This window comes from Accipiter gentilis, chromosome 23, assembly GCF_929443795.1.
Source record: "Accipiter gentilis chromosome 23, bAccGen1.1, whole genome shotgun sequence".
NCBI lineage: Eukaryota > Metazoa > Chordata > Aves > Accipitriformes > Accipitridae > Astur > Astur gentilis.
In genome coordinates, this window is record NC_064902.1 from 10,739,681 (window position 1) to 10,760,699 (window position 21,019).

The window sequence follows — 21,019 nt, forward strand, 5'->3', positions numbered from 1 at the left end:
CCAGTATGCGATACACACCTTTGCATTAAAAAAAAAAAAAGCTGACATTTTTTCTAGCTGAATTAAAAATAACAATCTGATATGTAAGTTATATTACCATTATACTTGGATTGTTAATAATAAATAAATGTTTATAAGAAAACAAATCTGTATTCTACATCTGACATGAACAAAACCAGCATAAGCATTTTCCCTGCTCTCCCTCACTTAGCTTCAGGAGCTGAATTACCTTTTTTCTGTTCGTTGCCATTTCAGTATAAGATGAAAGAGTTTCTGATATGGTTCAATCTCAACTTTTAAGTTGTTGAGGAGTGGAAAGTCACTCAGTTTCCATTTGAGCAGAGTCTCTTCTTTATTAATAAGAGCTATTGTTTCATCAGCCTCCTGTATGCGTTTCTGTAATGCCCTCAGGTCAGCCACATACTGAAATCAAATAATTGTATGTCTTGAGAGAAAACTAAGTTATGCTCTGAACAGCTATCAAAATAAGATATAAAAATATAATAAGTCTTTGTATTTATTAAAATTTTAGAAAACATGAGTTAACAAGTTGTTGTCTTATCCTTGAGTAGATAAACTCTGAAGAACCCAGATTAACACTAAGAAAAATAAAGTTGGTTTTATCATTACTGAATTCAAGAGTATAAAACCATTTTCAAAATGTTTCAGCTTTAAAATTCACTGTTCCAAGAGGCAGGCATACACGTTTTTATGTACCTGACATATCATAAGGGCAACTGGGATTTATTAGCTTAGGATTTCTGGTTTGTGCTTTGAAGTGTGTTTTCTTTAAAAAAACAAAATTACTATGCACAATTGTGATATCCTCCAATCAAAGCACAAGACATACTCTGGTAATTATAAAATAGTTCTAAAAATCTGCAAAGTTTTGGAATCAGTGGTCTGCTCTTCATTAGCAGAAAAATGAAGTCTTGAGGCCTACAGGAAAAAAAAAAAATCAAATTGCTACCAATCGCTCTTTCTAACCTGCTATTTTTTCCTTCAGTTCCTCAATATATCAAAAACAGGGAGGGAAATTCTGATCTCACTGAAGTTACTTACAAATAATGTCACTGGGGCCAGAATTCCATGCTTTATATAAACCAGAGTAAAAAAAAATCATTCACTTTATACATCTGTAGTATCTCAGTCCTTGCTGGGATTACCTATCAGCTAATCTAAGCACAACTTTACAGTAAACTTTCCTTTAAGTCAAATGTTATTGCCAATGTAATACAAAAAGGGTGGGGGCAGGGGTCATTTTATGAGTTTGTTCATTGTGGCAAGAGGATAATAAATGTTTTGGTTCACATGTTAAAGTAACTGATTACTTTTAATTCTAAGTTTCTTCCATGACCCCTGTGTATTAAACATAAAAACCCATTTCTACCCATTTTATACTAAGTGTTAATGAGACCTGTGGCATGCAGTCCAGTTCTGTGTATTCTTCAAACTCCGTCACAGAACGCGTCAGCTTGTCTAATTCCACCATCAGTTTCTCACATTTATGTATTAGTTCTTGCTCTCCTTTACGTTTAGACTGTTCAATCAGCTACAAAACAATCGATTTATTTTTTTAAATGGAAAAAAACAATGCAAAAGTGGTTGTAACTCCTTTCAATGATTAATATACACAGTACACCTAAATTAAACATTTAGCACAAACAGACAGAAAATAAACAATACAGATAAGTAATTATCCTTACACTAACAGAAATTTCTTCAGGAGTTGCTTTTTGTATGTCCCATTTAAGTGGCTGCAACCTCTATATGTTAACATGGAACCCTTACCTCAATAATCATAGCAGTTAGGAGTGCCTTAAAGGCCATCTTCAGCAATCAGACAAAAAATAGGAAAGTATTACAGAAAAAACCAGAGATTTTCTCATCTTTGGGATTTAGTGTTTTATTGCCAGAAGAAGACACCTAGAGTTGTTGAAAGCCAATGCTGTACCACATGTATCTACTGCTATAAAAAGCAGAAATTCTAGAACATAAGACCACTCCAAAGCACAGGGTCTGCACACAGAGGAGTTATTTTTAAGGTACAAAACAAGAAATCAACTGAGGCAGAGGAGAACTCTTAAGACAACGACACCTACTGACATGCAAAAATTGTGATGCAGACAAAGAGAACTTCTCCAAAGGAGGAACCTGTCTTTTCCTACTGCATTAGAATATGAATGGACTCCTATCTGAGAATACGCAGACTCAAAAAAATCTGATATGAAACTATTCTTGTCCTCAAGCTCTAGCACAATGCAAGTTGCTAGATAGTCAACTACAAAGATATACTCCTGAGGGACTCTCATTAAGTCAGATACACTCTATACTACCATTTTCATTGAAAATAATTTAAATAAGCATCATGGACTCTCTGTGTACAAGTAGAAAATTAATTTCACTCATTCATTTTTGGAGATTAAAAGAATGATAACATGCAAACAAAATATTTTACAAACATAGCGGTCTCCCAAAAGCTGGGTATGTTTTAAGTCAGAGGCATACTTACTGCCCTTGGACATACTCCTTAGTATTTAAATAAGACTTAGTGAAAGAGAAATCCTCAATTGTGATTTTTAAAGGATATGTATTTTTATTTTTAAAAATGTCAATTGTTAATTCTTAAACATTTTTAGAAGCTATTATTAAATCTACACTAAATTACTATAGAGAGGCAAGAGAACACCAAGAGGCTTGACTTACTGTATCATAGCCAGAGAGAAAGAATGCTAGCAAGATGAATACAGGCAAGTAGAAAAGAGTAATCTACAGTCACACAGAGAAAATTAGATGTTGCATATTTCCTATTAACGATTGCTACCTAGAAACCACAATTCCCAGTGTTCTTTTAGTAACAGAACAAAATATCATTTTAACTAAATGACTTCCTGTCCAGAGCACTAACTCTTATTAAGGGCCTGCCAGTTACATTTTCAGTACTAGTCAACCGCAGTGTAGTGAATTTTCACCTTCCAATGAATTACCTAATACTGACCACAAACAAATTATAGATAATAAGACTTGCTGAAGGTTTTAAGTTACAGTGAAAATTTTTAAATTACTCCACAAAAAGCCCACTGTTGATATAAAAATCTGGAAATACGTTATTTATGCATGTCTAAATTAGTATGGTTCATGTTATATGTGTAGATACATTTAGCCTGCTGAGGAAATAAATAGCTCAAGTAAAGTGAAAAGTCTAACAAGGAAAAATATACCATAAATTAAGAAAATGCTCTTACATCTTCATGCTCATCAAAAATAGGGTTAATCTTCTTTGGCCATAATAGAACTTTTGCATTCAGTGCGATGTCTTCAGGAGCAAATAAAAAAACATCTAAGAAGTAATTCATTTGCCGACAGGACTCCTATAAAAAGAGATTTCACAAAACTTTAGGTATCATAGGTCTGTTGAAAATATAGGGTAGAACAATATTATTTACAAAGATAAAATAGAAGTCTACATTTCATGGACTTTTCTGAATTCAGAGCTACTTCAGCCAATTGAATATTAATATTCAAAGTACATATAAAAAGTTATTCAAATCCCTGCCTCATTCGTGAGCTTACTTCTCTAAATATGACTCCTGTGGTCTGTAAATCTACATGCAAAAATCCTACGATTATTAAAAATATAACAAATAAACGTGTGTTATACAGACCTATTACCAGAACAGAAAATCTGATACATATCATAACATAATAGCAAAAAGCTTCTTATCCAGTAATGTTTTTGGCTGACCCACACCTTACACAATTTTTCAGTTTTGTTCTCTGAGCGCACACAAGTACTACTGCTAATGTAACATCATCTATATTCTGCTCAAAGAGTAAATTGCTTCTTGCTTGTTCAAAGTCATGACTCTTTTTACACATAAAATTCTCTTTACACTTGTGTGTTACATTTTCACAAATAGCTTTTTAAGCAGCCCTGAAGCGTCTAGGTACGAACAATAAACTGAGTGTCTTACAATCTGCTATGATTTATTAAAAGCTGCGTTTCCTCACTGACATGCAGAACTCATAGGAATGGGGAATAAGAAGGAAAGGCATATGGCAAAGAATGAGCTGGACTTCCCACTTCTGTCTGAAGTAACACTGAGGGTACAGTTTATTCATACATGCAGCATGATCAGACAAAAGACTCTGCGCTCCAGAACGAATTCTGTATTTGTATAGGCCAGCATGTTTGGTAAAAGATTAAGAATTAAAGGATAGTCATTTACCTTGATCCTTAACAACAGATCCTGAATACCTTTGGTTTTGACCTTCTTTATGTAATCTATTGTTTCCACCATTTCTTCTGTTGTCTCAGGAACTTTTAATGCACGTTCCTTAATCGCTTCAAATTCCCTGCATATCCTATAAATTTATTTTACATAAAACATCAAAATTTTAAGATTTTAATTTGACTGGCTTCAAGCACAGATTTAATGGAATTGAAAGTTCAAATTACTTCTCTAAGTATTATGCCCGCACTAACTCTATTACTTTATGAAACTAAATAGGGAATATGACTAAGTCAGTCTAGAAAAATACTGTTTATTAACTTGCAATAATTGATTTGTTTGGATTTTGGGGTATTCTTTTGCAATAAAGGCTTCAATTACTTTTGGTAAGTACATGAACTTAAGTACAGTATCATTAGCATATACACAAACACTTTCCTAGTAAATATTTTGTCATTTTGGTAATGGGGAATCACTATAAAACGACTGCAATTGTTCATTTTAACCAAACAATTTAATATGACTTCACTCATATTTAATCTATACCTCCAAATTAACCTCCTGTTTAACTAATTCGATACCCTTCTGTGATAAGGTTCACCCACCTAGTGGATGAAAGGAAGGTGGTGGATGTAGTTTTTCTGGATTTTAGTAAGGCTTTTGATACTGTCCCTCACAGCATCCTTCTGGACAAGTTGTCCGACTGTGGGACGGGTGGGTTCATGGTGCACTGGGTGAAGAACTGGCTGAAGTGCAGAGCTCAAAGGGTTGTAGCGAATGGGGCTACATCTGGCTGGTGACCAGTCACCAGTGGTGTTCCTCAGGGTTCAATTCTAGGGCCAGTTCTGTTCAATATATTTATCAACATATTGGATGCAGGAGTTGAATGCATGATTAGAAAGTTTGCTGATGATACCAAACTGGGAGGTGCTGTTGACTCTCTTGAGGGATGGGGTGCCTTGCAGAGGGATCTAGATAGATTGAAGCACTGGGCTATGATTAATGGGATGAAATTTAACAACTTGAAATGCTAGATTCTGCACATAGGATGGAGTAATGCTGGGCACAAGTATCAATTGGGAGAGGAGCGGCTGGAGAGCAGCCCCGCAGGAAGGGACCTGGGGGTGCTGGTTGGCAGCAGGCTCATTGGGAGTCAGCAGCCTGCCCTGGCAGCCAAGAGGGCAAATCGCACCCTGGGGTGCATCAACCACAGCACGACCAACCCGACAAAAGAGGGGATTATCCTGCTGTACTTAGCATTGGTGCAGCCTCACCTTGAGTACTGTGTGCAGCTGTGGGCCCCACAATTTAAGGAGGATGTTCAGGTACTCGAATGTGCCCAGAGGAGGCCAGCAAAGCTGGTGAAAGGGCTGGAAGGCATGTCCTATGAGGAATGGCCAAGGATTCTGGGCTTGTCTAATTTGGAGAGGAGGAGGCCGAGGCGTGACCTGATCGCTCTCTACAGCTTCCTGAGGAAGGGAAGTGGACAGGGAGGTGCTGATCTCTTCTCCCTGGTGTCCAGTGATGGGAATGGTGGGAATGGTTCAAAGCTGCATCAGGGGAGGTTTAGACTGGACATTAGGAAGCATTTCTTTACCAAGAGGGTGGTCAAACACTGGAACAGCCTTCCTAGAGAGGTGGTCGATGCCCCAAGCCTGTCACTGCTTAAGAGGCATTTGGACAATTGCCTCAATAACATGCTTTAACTATTGGTCAGCCCTGAATTGGTCAGGCAGTTGGACTAGATGATCGTTGCAGGTTCCTTCAAACTGAAATAGTCCATTCTATTCTAATTGATCAGTGTTATTATCTGCCATTATCTATGAAGACCTAGAGGTATCTATCATATAATAAGAGATTCTAGCTAGTCTTTCCTTTGACAGTGCAGTATTACTGTATTTCACATTTAAAAAGCCAGAACGGTAACGAAGCTCTTTGATCTTTTAGCTCCTCTGTATCCAAGTCTATTAGTAAGGTCCCCAACTAGTTTTTGAGTCTAAAACAAACGAAAAAAATACATCAGCTGGTGCAATTTGCATGAGATCATTAGTTAGCCAAGAGTCTTCATTAAACAGGAGTATGGTGTAATTGCATTTCTTCTACATGTTTCTACTATGCATTTAACACACATAGCATTCACAAGCAGAAAATTTTACTTACTTTTCATTTTCCTCCCTGTGATTTGCAACTATTCTGTCCATTAGCACTTTTGCAAAGGTGTATGCCTTACTAGCCAAACCTTGCTTTAAATCCTCACAATTCAAACAGATCATAGGGAAACGAGCCACCTCTGGTAAACTCAAAATTTCCTTCTTGTGGGTGAAGAATTCATCTATGAACTTCAGAAAAACATTAGATTTTACACTTCAGAGCTGTTATTGAAATACTTGGCTACATGAATAAGTACTACACATTGAAGAAAATAGATAGTATTTTTTTCTATTTACCACAGTCTTTTAGGGCAGAAAACACTTATGTTGTAGATTTGTAGGTAGTTAACATAATTTTTAGCTAAAGGCTAAGCACCTGTTATCCTCTGTTCCCTTTTTATTATTGCTGTATGTATAGTAAAAAATATATATAAAACATAGAATTAAAACTTACAGCAGTGTATTCATCAAAACTGTGTTCTTCTGCTTCAAATCTTTCTATCCGTGCCTGTGCAGTTCCATCTACAAGCCAGCCATACCTTTCAACTAGAATTCAATTATATTGTATTCATATTATTATAACACATACACTGTACAGTAAGTTACTTATGGCAAAGAAGTAACACAATTATTTAAACACTCTTCTATCACTCACCATAGTTTTCAAAATATTCCTTTGGACCTTCTAAGTTGTCTCTGATAGACTTTCTCAGTGTAGATGTGGCCCATACTATGACATGATTAGGAAGCTCAGTGTCCAGAGTTGTAGTGTCTCCCATTAGCCAAGAACGTACCGTTTGGATGTTCTAACAGAAGTGCAAGTTCTGATTATTTGAATTTTAAAAAGCAATACAAGGATACATATATTTTAAAAGTAAGTTGCAATCTGCAGAAGACACTGTATCAGAAAAGCATGAGACCCTAATCATGACCAAGGCCAGGTGCTTCATACACACCTAGAATGACTCTTCCTGATTCAAAAAGTTTAACAGGAAGTATGTAAAACAGACAAAAAATAATTATCCAATCTTACATAAAGTTAAATTCTATCATATGTGCCAACACACAAAACTAAATCCAAAACACTTCTCTGAAAGTGCCATCATGTATGATTAAAGGCCCATACTCAGTCCACAGGGATACATCTAAAGCCGCCAGAAAGGCGGTCTTCCCTGGAGTCACAGATTGGTGCCCAAGACAGAAATCTTTAGATATTGTATATATTAGTTGTTAGAGATCTGAGGCTTTTCTTTTTCTTAGAAAGAAAAAGACTATCAGCTCTAATTTTCCTTGTCTTTCTCTGGGGATCTTAATTATTAATGCAAGTTTATTGTAAATCATCACATATATAAATAAGGTGCTAATTATATTTCTGTGCAAAATGATAGTTCACAGAAAGTATACACTGCAAACCTACTTGATTTTCAATGTTAAAAATAAATACATAAATAAATTAGAATATGTGGTTACTTGTACTTAAAGTACTCTCAGGTTTTCTAAACATACCACAGAAGAAAACAAAAAGGTTATCTTCTAGCTAGTTTTCTTTCCTGGGTAAGTTTTCAGCTTGAATTCTATTTAATGAACAAGCAGACAATCAGTGTGTAGACACACAAACAGATTTGCAGATTAAAACAGCATACTAAAACAATCAGCAGCAGGTGTACCATTTTTTTTATGAATAAGGAGTAACAAAATGAGTTTCAGAGCCTGGAGTTCCGCTGGGCATCAAGATTCATGATGCGACCTGCAGAATGCTCATGAAAAATAAATACTTCAGGTTTCATTCTGCTTCCCATTACCGTGGTAGTCAGAGTCCTAAATTACTAATATTTTCATGTACTGCGCAACTTAGCAGTTACATATTTAAATAAAGATAAAAGCATACCTGGAGAGTCTGTCCTATACGACTTACTATAAACAGAATTGCTTCTTCTAGGTCTTGGAAGCTTGGATAAAACTCCATTTTCTTTTCATCAAGAATCAATTCCATCTTAAATAAAGGTAGACAATTTCTGTCTTCAGGATCAAAAAGTTTCACGAAACCTTCAACTGTTCTTCTCAATAATTCTTTCAGCTAGGTATTAACATATATCACATATTAGTTTAAAGAACAGAAAGCCCCATCCTGCTTTCCCTTCATTCAGTAAGCCAGGATTTCCATTCATTTTAGTACTTTTGGCCTGATTCATGGATAACTGAAGTAGTGTGAATTTTTCTGATGACTGTAGTGGGTATTAGTCCCAACCCTTAAAAATGTAAACTAATGAACAAGTAAACAAACATTTCAGTAAAGCCCATGCATTTATTTTTGCTACAAAAGTAAATCTATTACTAATACATGCTTTAAGTATAAATGAAATTATGGAATGCACTTTCCTCTGACTACTTTGTTGTTTTTTTTTTTAGTATGACAATGATTTCATTAGACTATTGTACTATTATTTTCCTACTAAGTAAATAAATGTTTAATCCTAAAAATTATTGCCTTCTCAAACTGCTGAACATACATATTCCCACTGATTATTATATTGTTAAATGCTTTAAGTTAATTGGAAGTTAATGGATTTTTAATTTTCAGTAAACCAAGAAGTTTGAAAAACAATTGTCTCAGTCTGAAATCAGTGATTTCATTTGAATGTTCTTGTTTTAATATTATTAGGAAATAAAACAATTGGAAATTCCTTAAAACAAAAAAAATTAACTGAGAAACACTTCATATAACTTCCATCTTCATATAAACAATCAGGGAGAAAAAAAAAAATCAACTTGCAAAGCACTGTGGTACCATTTTCCACAGAAAAAAAAAAAGTGTTTGGAAATCTTGCAGAACCATAGCCACTTGCACACATGTTGGTAGAGCTGGACTTTCAGTCTGGTTCTGTAAGTATGTTTACTCTCAAGGGAAAGAGACCAGGTTTTATTCATTTTGCTAATGTATGACGTAACTGTAGTGCCAAGATTGGTGATAGGAAGGGTCCTGAGAATACTGAGATATTTCCTTCTTTAAGCTAATTACACTGTAGCTGGTACAATGAATACATTTTCTGCATCTAAAAAACTAGAAGAAAAAGAAGTAGACAAGACCACATATTTATTTTAAATGAGGGAAGTTGACAACATTTAACACTTAGAATACTTTACTGGATTATATGCAACAGATAGCTAACAATGATTAATTAAACAGGCCCCATATCACATAATGTGCTAACTCATTAAAGTTACCTAAATTTCACATTAAGTTTATCACAGAGAGGAAAGATTTTTACCTGATTAGACATAAGCGTAGCCACACAGTTATAAAAAGAGTCAACCTGATCCAACTTTACACCATTCAATGCTGCCTTCTGACTAAAGAGACTGATAACTCTTTGATACCATGTGTTCAGTATCTTCTCTTCTGCTTTAGAACAGCTTAGAGAGACATCAGTCTTTAAAGATTCACAGTCAACTGGCCTTTTCAATCTAGAAAAGAAAGTTACAGGCAACTTTATAAACAAAATTTTAAAACCCATGGAGTAGAGTAATAGTAATACATACTGTATTACAAACCCATTCTTTTTTAGCAGAAAGCACAGTGAGAACCTAAGCATCACTTCTGTAGACTTAAATGAGGAAAAAATACCCCATATGCCAGAAAATAAAGAACAGTTACCAGAAAAAATAATGAGGAAAAAGATATTGAAAATTATGAAACCAAAAAGTTCCAAGATTAAAAATAAAATTCAACTGATGAAAATCAGCAAGGAATCTGATCTTTAGGGTTAGCGTAGAATTCCCTACAGATAGTAATACTACTAGAAGTCAATTTTTCAAATGCTACTTCAACCAGACTTCTATGGGGATCATGGCATTAAGATTAAATAAATAATGAGACCTTTACAGAATTAAAGGCAAAACATAAATCAAAAGGGCTGATACTACCAGCAATTTAAGCACTGATAAAATACTTATATCTAACAGAGAAGAAAAGTTAATTGTGTCATGACACAAAGTAACCTACTCAAAGAACATTAAATGACACATTGAAGAAATTTATTACATAAAAAATCCTATGATGAATAACAGAATTGAACAAACTCTTCTTTGCTAGCTTCAAAAATCTATATGGGTTAATAATTCACCAAAACAGACTTTACCTGAAACTTGAGAAATCTACTATGAGACAGGTAGAGAACGCTGCATAACCAAAATCCAGTAGAGTTTTTATTGTGGGGTGAAGAATATGCAAATTGGAAAGGATTTTATTTTTTGCTTGGATAAAACTGTTATGCCATGGTCTAGAAAAATCCAAGCCTCTGAAAAAAAAAAACCAACACACAAAACCAACCAAAAGAAACAAACAAAAGTTAAGAGCTCAAGTAATACTTGAGCAAAACATTCTTACATATAAAAAGTAGAGTTAAAAAGCTTATTCCCTAACATGAAATTGGAAGTGTCATACACATATCCTCAACATGATGCAGTGGAATCCATAAAGATACCCTGTCTGATCAACAATGTTTTATACTCCAGAGCATTTTCAGATCACCTGCTCTTTCTGAAGCTCTTTAAATGTAAACTTCTAACTTCACCAACTGCTAATAGGAAGCGTTTATCATCAGTATTTAGATGGTACACATTCTGATGCTTCAGTAAATTGTGCAATTCAGAAAATTATATTCCGTCTACCTGAATTCCTCTTCTATTTCAGCAGAGCATAATAGCCTTTCCTTTGGTCTCAAGGTTTCACTTCATAACACCGAAGTCCTATGAAACCTTGGCATTAGATGCAGTTTTAGCATGTTAAAGTACTGTACAATGCTGCTGTCTGCCAGTAAGCTGCCCTGTACACATACACTTCATTCCAGAGGTGGCTGCAATACGACTTTATTGTCTGGGCACTCAGAGCCAGAAGTCTCATTTGCAGTCATTAGTGCTATTCTATGTAACTGTAAAGACAGTAATAGAACACTGTCAGTGCTAAAACTTTGTAAAGCATTCAAATACAAGATGTCCAAATGTAAGATCCTCTACAGAGAGAAAAAAATGTCTCATTAAGGGACTCCAGAACTAATATTGTGCCATAACTCTGTTCGTGCAGCTCAATGAGAATTTCACTCATGCAACCAAGTTTGTTTTGCCAGTGGGTTTTTTGTTAACTTAATCCACTCACAGAGGTGATAAAGGCAAAGGTGCCTCCTCTTCATCTTCAAGTCCTTTTACATCTGGCTTAATAAGAACATTTCGCACTAGGTAAAAAAAAAAAAAAAAAAAAAAGAACATTAGAAGAAAATTAAGCCATATTCAACAGGCACTGTACTTCCTCAGTCTTTCTCCAGGTTGAATCAAGCACATATTAGGATAGAAAGGTAACTATCACCCAAGTCTTCAAAACACATTCTCTCAAAGGTAACTCAAAATCACAGCTTCTGCTAAATATACATACAGATTCAGGTGGCTTAATTCCAATTCTGTCCCCTGTTCCTGAAGGTTTTCAGATAGACTAGTGTTTAAATAATTAAATACTTTGTTAAGTAGTGTCTTCATTGAGAGGATAGTTGGTCACTGGAACAGGCTCCCCAGGGAAGTGGTCACAGCACCAAACCTGTCAGAGTTCTAGGAGCATCTGGACAATGGTCTTAGTCATATGGTTTAGTTTTAGGTAGTCCTGCAAGGAGCAGGGAGTTGGACTTGATGATCCTTATAGGTCCCTGTCCTGGTTTTGGCTAGAATAAAGTTAATTTTCTTCTTAGTAGCTGGTATAGTGCTGTGTTTTGGATTTAGGATGAGGATAGTGTTGATAACACACTGATGTTTTAGTTAGTATAAACACTGCTTAGCAACAAGACAAGGGCTTTTCAGCTTTTCATACTGCCCTGCCAATGGAGGCTGGGGGTGCATAAGAAACTGGGAGGGGACATAACAAGGGCAGCTGACCCAAACGAGCCAAAGGCATATTCCATACCATATTACATCATGCCCAGTATATAAACTGGGAGGAGTCGGCCGGGGGGCACTGTGGCTCAGGGATTAGCTGGGCATCAGTCAGCAGCTGGTAAGCAATTGTATTGTGCATAACTTGTTTTGTATATTCTATTATTATTATTTTCCCTTCCTTTTCTGTCCTATTAAACTGACTTTATCTCAACCCATGAGTTTTACCTGGTTTTTTCCCCCTGATGCTCTCTCCCCATCCCACTGCAGGGGGGAAGCGAGCAAGTGGCTGCATGGTGCTTAGCTGCCGCCTGGGATTAAACCACGACAGTCCCTTCCTTGAGATAGTCTACAATTCTAAGTATTTATATTGAACAAAATTGCCATAATTATAGTGGGATACCATAATCACCCCGCTGATGACATTACAAAGAAGTTAGTCCCATGTTAAACTGTGTATTTTTTTAATCTGCATTTTTAAAAAGATCAGCCATCCACCAAAATATTGATAAAACTTGGCTCAATTTCAGATTTCAAATACTATAAATGTAAATAAAAAAGATAGTAATACATGACTTCACAGGAACAAAATTCCAGTTCATAACTCTCTTAAAAAAGGTTTAAAAATCAAAGTAAGTTGTATGAGTGATATATGAAAACTGCTAATTATCTTTGCAGATTTTTATTGCAAGCTTCCTCATGCATAGAAGGCAGCATCAGAAAACTTATGGATGTGCTTGTGGATGAACAGCTTAAAAAAAAGCTGCTGTTCCTGAAGAGGCAAAAAAAAAAAAAGAATGACTAGTACATAAAAAGTTTCTACCTTCTTTAGTAGAAAACAGCAATATATTCTTGGATCAAATTAACTAAACAGGTTAAAGACTTGATGAAATAAGGTCATCAGCAATCAACCTTTTTCTCATGAAGTCTACAGCTGCCTTTGTCTTTGCTTGAACTATACCTTTGGCTGATTAACTTTTTACTAGTCCAAATAAAGTCAGCAAGTTTTGCCTTAAACATTATGGCAAATACACATTTGATGAGGCAGAAAAAGTTAAATCAGTGGTTAATTACAAAGATCATGCCTGGCTGAAAGAGCAATCTAGAAAAAAATATTTTCAGTGGGAGAACATGGAGCAGCTTATAACATATATATACACATTAATATATTAATATTACTACTGTGTAGTTTCTGGTACTTACCCACGCATCTTCTCATGCTCATTTCATAATCCCTTATTATCTCCCCTAAAAGCTTCTCAGCTAGCAGCTGTCTATCTTTGCCTTCCATAAGCGACTGTGGCACCAATGCGAGCACGGACATTAGCCACTGCTGCTGAATGGGAACCACCGGATTACTTTGCACGCACTTCTTCATAAAGAGATAGTTTGTCTGAAAGGACAATATTGTCAGAGATCTAATAATTGGCTATGTAAGTATTTTTGCATTAGGCTTGACAATGAAGTCTCTTTTTATTCACCATTTCTCATGATTAAGGACAGGCAACATAATCTAATCTCTTTAGTGTTCACTGACTACTACACTAAAAGCTACTCTATGGTGGGTAAAATGGTCTCCTTATCTCAATGCTTAAATACAAAATACTGTACTTTTTAGTACAGCATTTTCCTTGGCTCTCTACTGAAGTTTATGAATGACGATAAAACCGTTTGAGGTTCCTGTTATTGTTCTTTGGACAAACATTTATCTGGCAAAAAGAATGCACAAATTGGGGGGGGGGGGGGGGGGCAAAGAAATAAGTATTTATGCTTTTGAGTGATGGCTTTGTTATAAAACAAAAAAGGATATGAATCGTTATAGTCTTCAGAATGAGTCTACCTAACATTGGCTAGGAAAAACAGATGTTCCCTTAAGCTACTTAATATTTCAACGCTAATTTGAGTTTAAAGTGGATCTCAGAGATAAAGTCTTATTTTAAAAGCTATACACAAATTCCAGGATTTGTACATGTTCCTCAAATCAGGTGAACAATGTCAAAGACTACCTTTTGTACCGGCTAAAGTGTGATCTATGACCTCAACTGAAAAAATCCTAAAGCCTATTATAATTTTTTCTAAGTAATGATCTTTAGCTACGGTTTAGATCAAAACTGAAATTACTGATGGACATACTTCCCGTGATAGAAAAATACTTTCCTTCTATTGGACCACAAGAAGAGATTCCCATTTTGCTTCCTATTCCATTTTTCCCCAACAAGACTACTGAAAAAGCTTTTCCTGTTTAACCACCATTAATTCCACATAACATACTCAACTCCACTGAATAGAGACCATTCACTCTTCTACTCTAAAAAAGCAGAAGAAAGAATTTAACTCACTCTTCGTTGCTTTTGCTCACTGTTCATCTGTATAAAAAGGAACAGAAAATTGTAATGTATTATGAATGTATAAACAACAAAAAAAAAATCAGAAATATAAAATTTAACAAATATTATTCCTAAAGAAAGACTTTATTCTGCAGATATGCAGGAATCAAGTTCAATGGGACTACTTCAGCATACAAATACAACTATGAATTACTAAGGATTGAGATAAGTATCTTTAAGTAAATACTAAGAAATAAGAGGCATAAATGCCCCAATAACAAACAACAAGACAGGCAACAGTTAAAATATTAAAGAAATACTTTCTCACAGTGGAAGGCAGTTCCGGGATAGTAGGTACAGGATCTCTGTGATATTTTTCTTCCATTGATACACGACAAACTTTTAAAGCTCTATCAATTCTAAAGTAAAACATACAAGTCAGAAGCACAGAAAAACTACAAATAATATATTAAAAATAACGCTATCATTTTAATTGATGCAACCTGTTTTGTCATGTTTACCAACTCTTTGATCACTAAAAGCTAAGGCTGCCTTTGCATACTCTGTCTTCTCTTATGTAAAGAGCCACATTTGTCTTGACCACAATCGCAATGTATACATGCCTTGATTCACCTCATCCAATTGCCCAGTGCTCCTGTTGGGATTATACCTTACTTCATCTCAAACAACTGCAACAGTTCTTGTCCAACTGTATTATGAAAACAAAAAAAAAAAGTGCAGAACAAAACTCCTAAAGATGTTTATTTTAACATCAGCTCTTTTTTACTGCCCGTGGTTATAAATTGCTAAATAACCATCAGAAAACTTTAAATTGTTAATGTTGGCATCTCCTGCTGACCTTACGCAGTAAGACATTTCAGTCCACCCTTTTGGGATGCACTCAGTACATATCTTGCAAAGAGTATTTCAGCCTTATCTCAATATAACTCAGCTAAAAACTCCCAAGTGTAAGTTAGACTGCCAATTTCAAGTATACACTCAAATCATTATTTCAGTTCACTTCGTACAAAAATGTCACTGAATCAATGTTCCAGCAGAATATTCACTGTTTGTGAGGTGGCTGCTCAGCAGTCATCTTACTGCACAGTAAGTTATCACTACAACATAGTTCACATTTTCAGCATACTGAACACCCGCATTCTAAAAACTGCACTGTGCCACTGGAGGTATCATTAAAAAGTCAGGATTTACTTTCCAAGAGCTAAAATTAAAAGACGACTTCTTTGTTAGATTTGTACCATAACAGCATTTAAATTGTTAAAAGAAACATCTTTCTCTGCTTTTAACTTCTATATAGATTAACTGCTTTCTGTAACTATAAAAGAGTGAAGGAGAGAGGACAAGGACAGAGGACAAGGAGAGAAGAGAAAAAGAAAATGCAACACCCCCCTCACTTATCTTTGGCACAAATCAGATTCGCTCCTATGATCAATTCTTCTCAGACTTTGATCCTTCAACTTAGTTTTACACCACTGCCAACCTCCAATGAAGCCAACAATTTGGGACACATACAGGTATCTTTCGAGAAAAAAAAACCTGTAATACTTGGCCACTTAAAAATTTAGCCACTGAAGTAGAACATCAATTGCATAGGAATTAGTTAAATAACTGGTTACCATCACCAAATCTAGTTGCAGCAAGTGGAATCACTAAAAACCCACACCAACAAAAATAAAATTATTTACATCAGTGACAATATCTAAAATGGGTTAAATTAGGACTGTATGTAGGTCTTCAATTTCCACTTCTTCTTCTGAAGGGCCAAACAATTTCTTTCTGTGCTTTTTAATCCTTTCAAATACCACTAGATTTCCTTATCTTTTTAATCTTTTACATGAAAATGCAAGTTGCCATATATTTCATAATACTACTATAAACAATGCAACCTTGGCATAAATATGAAAGGATTATGTGGGCTAAGATAATCAACATGTCTAGAGATTCTTCAGTAAATTCCTGAAAATAACGTAGGTATTTCAGGAAAAAATTTCTACCAAAATAACAAACTTTTAAAAAAGAACTTAATTTTCTATTAGACCTACAACAATTACATGAAAGCAGCCCCTTCCTATTGTCTTTCCTCCTTTGCAAATGAAAATCTTGAAAGACAATTTTATGTGAATTTACCAATCATCTTGGCAGCTGTGCTCCTCTGGCAGCAACACAGATCACTAAGCTCAGCAGCAAATGCATTAAGATAGTGACAGAGAAGCCTGGTAGAAGTAGACCCACGTTTCAATCATTCATACAAAAGCAAGTAATCCAGACTTTGATTCTCTTTGAAAAAGGCTTTCATAAAGAGAAAGGATTGTTTTTCAGTCTATCATAAACAACATTCAAAACGTGAAGGTCACTTTCTCCTCACAACTCGCCTCAATAAACTTACCTCAAGCAGATTTTTAGGTGCTATAAAAGAAAAAACATCAGAGATTCTATCAAATGTTCTTCTATTATTAATGATTTTAGATTGAAAGTGTTCAGCACTGCAATAGTGACATCAAAAACCTCTAAAATTATCAAACACCATTATTATTTCTCAGATGTCAAATGTGCAATGTTTCTTTCATTTGAACTTCAACATTTCTTGAATGACATGAAACTCACAGTAACTGATTAAGCATCTTTTGCTGTTCATTGCATCTTCGGTATGTCAGTAGTTTATTCTGTAATGGTGACATATCAGATGTGACTGACGAAGGTAAAACAGTGGGAAGAAACGAAGTTCTCAAAGTCTTTTTATTGGAAGGTGCTCCATCTGAGTGCGACATCTAAAACCATAACAAAGCCAAGATTCCAGAATACAATTAATCCTGTACAGAAAGCAGTTTAACAGATGCATGTATTAAGTTGAATGTACAGAAGATATAAAATGAGGAAGTCTCGGGGATTTCCGCAATCTAGGTATGAAAGTTTAGCTTTCAGAAAACAGAAAAATACTGTATGTGTTAAAATGGTAAAGTTCAACGTAAAGCGTGTACAAAGTCTGCAATAGTAAAAAATGATGGTATAGTTCTATTAACTCAAGATGAGCACATTGCATAAAAGTTCAAGTTTTATTACAAATCTCTTTAAGTGCTTATCTACCAGCTGTACACAGCACAGAAGACACCAGAAAAGCAGCCTCTTAAACCCCCCAGCAGGCTGCGCCTGACTGGCCCTGTTCTAGGCATATTTCCTGTTCTGATGGGGCCTGAGACAGCGTTGCTGTTCCTGTGGCTTCGGTAGGTGACTAACTACTCCTTTCTTGTTTGGTCACTAAAAAAAATTACTGCCTCATTAAGTCCACCCATACTAAGTAATGTGGAACAAATTCAGACAACGATGGCCTCTAAAGTTCTGAGGAAAAAAAAAAAAAAAAAATGCCCGAAAGCATCCTGGATGTTTGGTATTACTGTGAAGATAAAGCTGCAGCAAATTTTCAAATACAAGATCCTAGAATTCTACTGAAGTGAGAGGCAGTCTTTAAAGGAAAAGAAACAAAATCATAATGACATCAACATAGACTTATAGCTTCACCACAGTGTCAAACAAATGGGAGCAAAATTATGAGAAAGTTACTCTTTAGACACTGTGTCACTGTTAGAGAGAGACAAAGTGCAGGAAATTATCAAGAGAGCATTTATGTAAAAACAGCACCCTATTCTTCTTTTCATGTTTCTCAAGGGAAAAAAAGAATTAGGCTTATCTTTTATGTGCAAAGTAGACATTAAAACTCCTATTCCATACATGGAAAGGTTAAGAAACTGCATGATCATTTTGTAAAAAGCAGTGTAAAATTGGAGACTTCAGAAATAATTTTCTGGTGCTTAAAGTCTTGTGGTGAACTTAGCAGGCTGCTTAAGAACCCTGTCTTGCATATAAACATGTATTCCATCAATAGGCCCCAGTGATAGTGTTTTATGTATTTACCTGAGGCAGAGCAGGGCACAATTTCATTTCAACTGCCTGTCTGGAAACGTTTATCTGAGCTACCGAACAAGTGCCTCTGTAAATACCAAGCAGGTGCTTGACAGTACTTGACTCTCTTAAACTGCACCAACTCCGAGCTCTCTAGATAATATTCACTTACAGTATGCCAAGGTGCGCATCTTCAGAAGCAAGGCTAAACTGAGCAAGGACTAAACTGAGATTATTGAAATGAAGAGGCAAGCAAGGTGTTAATGTGGCTGAGGGGATGTGGCTAAACCCTGGCTTGTGGATGCAGATTCCCAATGAAAAGGCGGCTTGTAATTTGATGAGGGGTGGATATGGGATTCAAGCTAAGCAGATGGTAGTTTTGGTTATGACCACAGTTGTGGGTTGCTGGGCTCTTCAACATGAAAGTGGTGACAGTTATGGGTTTGAAATAATGATCCTAGTCTGGGGGCAGGATGAAGATGTGGAGCAGATAATTAGGTAACCGTGGTTAAAGATACTTGGCAACACAAGTTTGATAATCAACTGGTATAAAGACAGAAAAATGGGGAAAAAAAAGAAAAGAGGGGAAATAAAGAAAAAACCCTGTTGTGTGACTGGGCTCAGGCTCACTAAAAGACTGTCCCTTTATGCGGCTTAAGTCCTGCTCATGGCCGAGTACGGCTATCCCAGAAGATCGACGGCAGGGTTCCCCTGGAAACACGAGGCACAAACTCACACCTGCATTTCAACAGGTTCTCACAGGGGAGCAGAAAGCCAAAGCTACCTCCTAAACAAGCGGAACGTCCTAGAAATGAATTAAAACGGGTGGTGGTGAAGGCATCAAAAGAAATAGAGCTCGGCTAAAGAGAGCCGAGCCAGTATCACGTTTTCCCGGCTCCCTCAGCCCAGCAAGGCCCGGGGACCGCAGCCCTGCCGGTGCGTGGCGGGGGGGAGAACAGCAGCAACCCCCGCGACCGCCCCAGCCCCACGGAGGGCCGCCCCTCCGCCCACGCTGCCCTCACCTCTCCCGGGGCCGCGGTCCCGGGGCCGGGGTCCGCTGGGCAGGACGGCGGCGCGGAGGCGGCTCAGGACAACGACGCGGTTGCCGGGCAGCCGAGGGCGGGCGGCGCGGCGGCTGCCAGCGGAAGGGGCGAGGCGCGGCCAGCGGGGAGCGGCGCCGTGCGGGTCTCTGGCCTCGGGGGAGCGGGTCTACCTCGGGGGCTCTGGCGGGACGCGCTTGCCCAGCCCCAGCCCCGACGCCGGCCGCCTTCCCTGACGCCATTTCAGAGACACGCCGCGGTTTCCAGCCCGCCTCCGCCGAGGAAATCAGCGCCCGCACCACTAACCTCTCCCCCGAGCGCCCTTCGCACCTGCGGGCGTCGACCACGGCCCTTCTCGGCTCCCCGACGGATTTAGTGCAAAGCCCTTGACTTCACGGCCAGACCTTTAACCGCGTCCCTCTTGCTTTCAGAGCAGGCTTCTCCCTCGAAGACGAAGCAGCACGCTGCCCTGGGAAGGGAGCCGTGCCTGCCTAGATCCCTACCGTTAACAAGGTTCACCTGCCCATAACAGAATGCTCATTCAGCGCCTATTTATTCACAGAAAGGGTGGTTGTTGCGCTTTGTACGATACCAGGCTACTAATATACTCTTGTGATCAAAAAAAAAAAAAAAAAAAAAAAAAGAAGCAGATACTTGGAAAAATCTTACCTTAAATTTCCTAGTCTGCCACTAACACAGCCTAAGCGAGTCAGTAAGTGTCTTTGCTTCAGCGCTCTGCCTGCACAAAGCAGATAAAAACCTTCTTGTTCCAGATCACAGCAAGAATGCTTAAGAAATTACAATACCCTCACGAACCAGATAGCTGTTGCTAAGCTTCTACGTTTTGTAGAACGGTAAATGGAAATTTTAAGAAATTCCAGAGATTTACTACCCACTCGGCTGCATTTGACAGCCTTTTAAAATCCTGATTTTTTTATCGGTGTGGGCAGAGCCCACAAGAGCAGCTGGGGAGAATTTTAGATCCGTTTTCAAAAGCCCCGGGCACCTTCCTAACACGTTTTCACAGCCCAGGACTACTCCGTTTGAAGTTTCAATCCAGACGTGAAATGTTTTCTCACAAACAGTAAACGAACCCAAACCCTCGGTATCAAAGAGATTTATCCCTGCGCAGTCTACGCCCCTCTGCGCCTTGTGTGGGAAACCAACCCCCTTTTCGGACAAGCCGTTTGCCAGGCGACCGGGAAAGCTTTCCGCCGGAGAGGGGATTTCGCGGCTGAGGGAAGAAAAGGCGCTGCTCCTCCAGGCGGTCTCACTCGCCCCGCACGGGCGGGCTGATCGCCGAGAGAGAAGCCAAAAACGAGCGGCGGGCAGAGAGGAGAGGAGCGGAGAGCCGCCGCGGGGCCGCCCTCTCAGTCACGGCGAGGCGCTAACGCTCCCGCCCGCCGCCCGAAGCGACGCAGGGCGCCCTCGCGCGC

General features: G+C 37.7%; 1 protein-coding gene across 1 annotated transcript in view; it reads right to left on the reverse strand.

Annotated features, from left to right (window-relative positions):
* Positions 1-20,150, reverse strand: part of DNAH12 (dynein axonemal heavy chain 12) — a 74,973-nt gene extending 54,823 nt beyond the window's left edge. Inside the window, exons 1-16 of the mRNA XM_049826238.1 lie at positions 19,890-20,150; positions 17,251-17,414; positions 14,954-15,044; positions 14,638-14,664; positions 13,502-13,691; positions 11,538-11,613; positions 10,522-10,680; positions 9,619-9,847; positions 8,271-8,459; positions 7,038-7,188; positions 6,837-6,928; positions 6,393-6,571; positions 4,230-4,365; positions 3,246-3,371; positions 1,418-1,552; positions 230-423 (exon numbers count right to left, since the gene is read on the reverse strand). Coding sequence (XP_049682195.1) covers positions 230-423; positions 1,418-1,552; positions 3,246-3,371; positions 4,230-4,365; positions 6,393-6,571; positions 6,837-6,928; positions 7,038-7,188; positions 8,271-8,459; positions 9,619-9,847; positions 10,522-10,680; positions 11,538-11,613; positions 13,502-13,691; positions 14,638-14,664; positions 14,954-15,044; positions 17,251-17,414 — 2,138 coding nt within the window. The 5' untranslated portion in view covers positions 19,890-20,150. The remainder of the gene's footprint in view (positions 1-229; positions 424-1,417; positions 1,553-3,245; positions 3,372-4,229; positions 4,366-6,392; positions 6,572-6,836; positions 6,929-7,037; positions 7,189-8,270; positions 8,460-9,618; positions 9,848-10,521; positions 10,681-11,537; positions 11,614-13,501; positions 13,692-14,637; positions 14,665-14,953; positions 15,045-17,250; positions 17,415-19,889) is intronic.
* Positions 20,151-21,019: the final 869 nt, after the last annotated feature.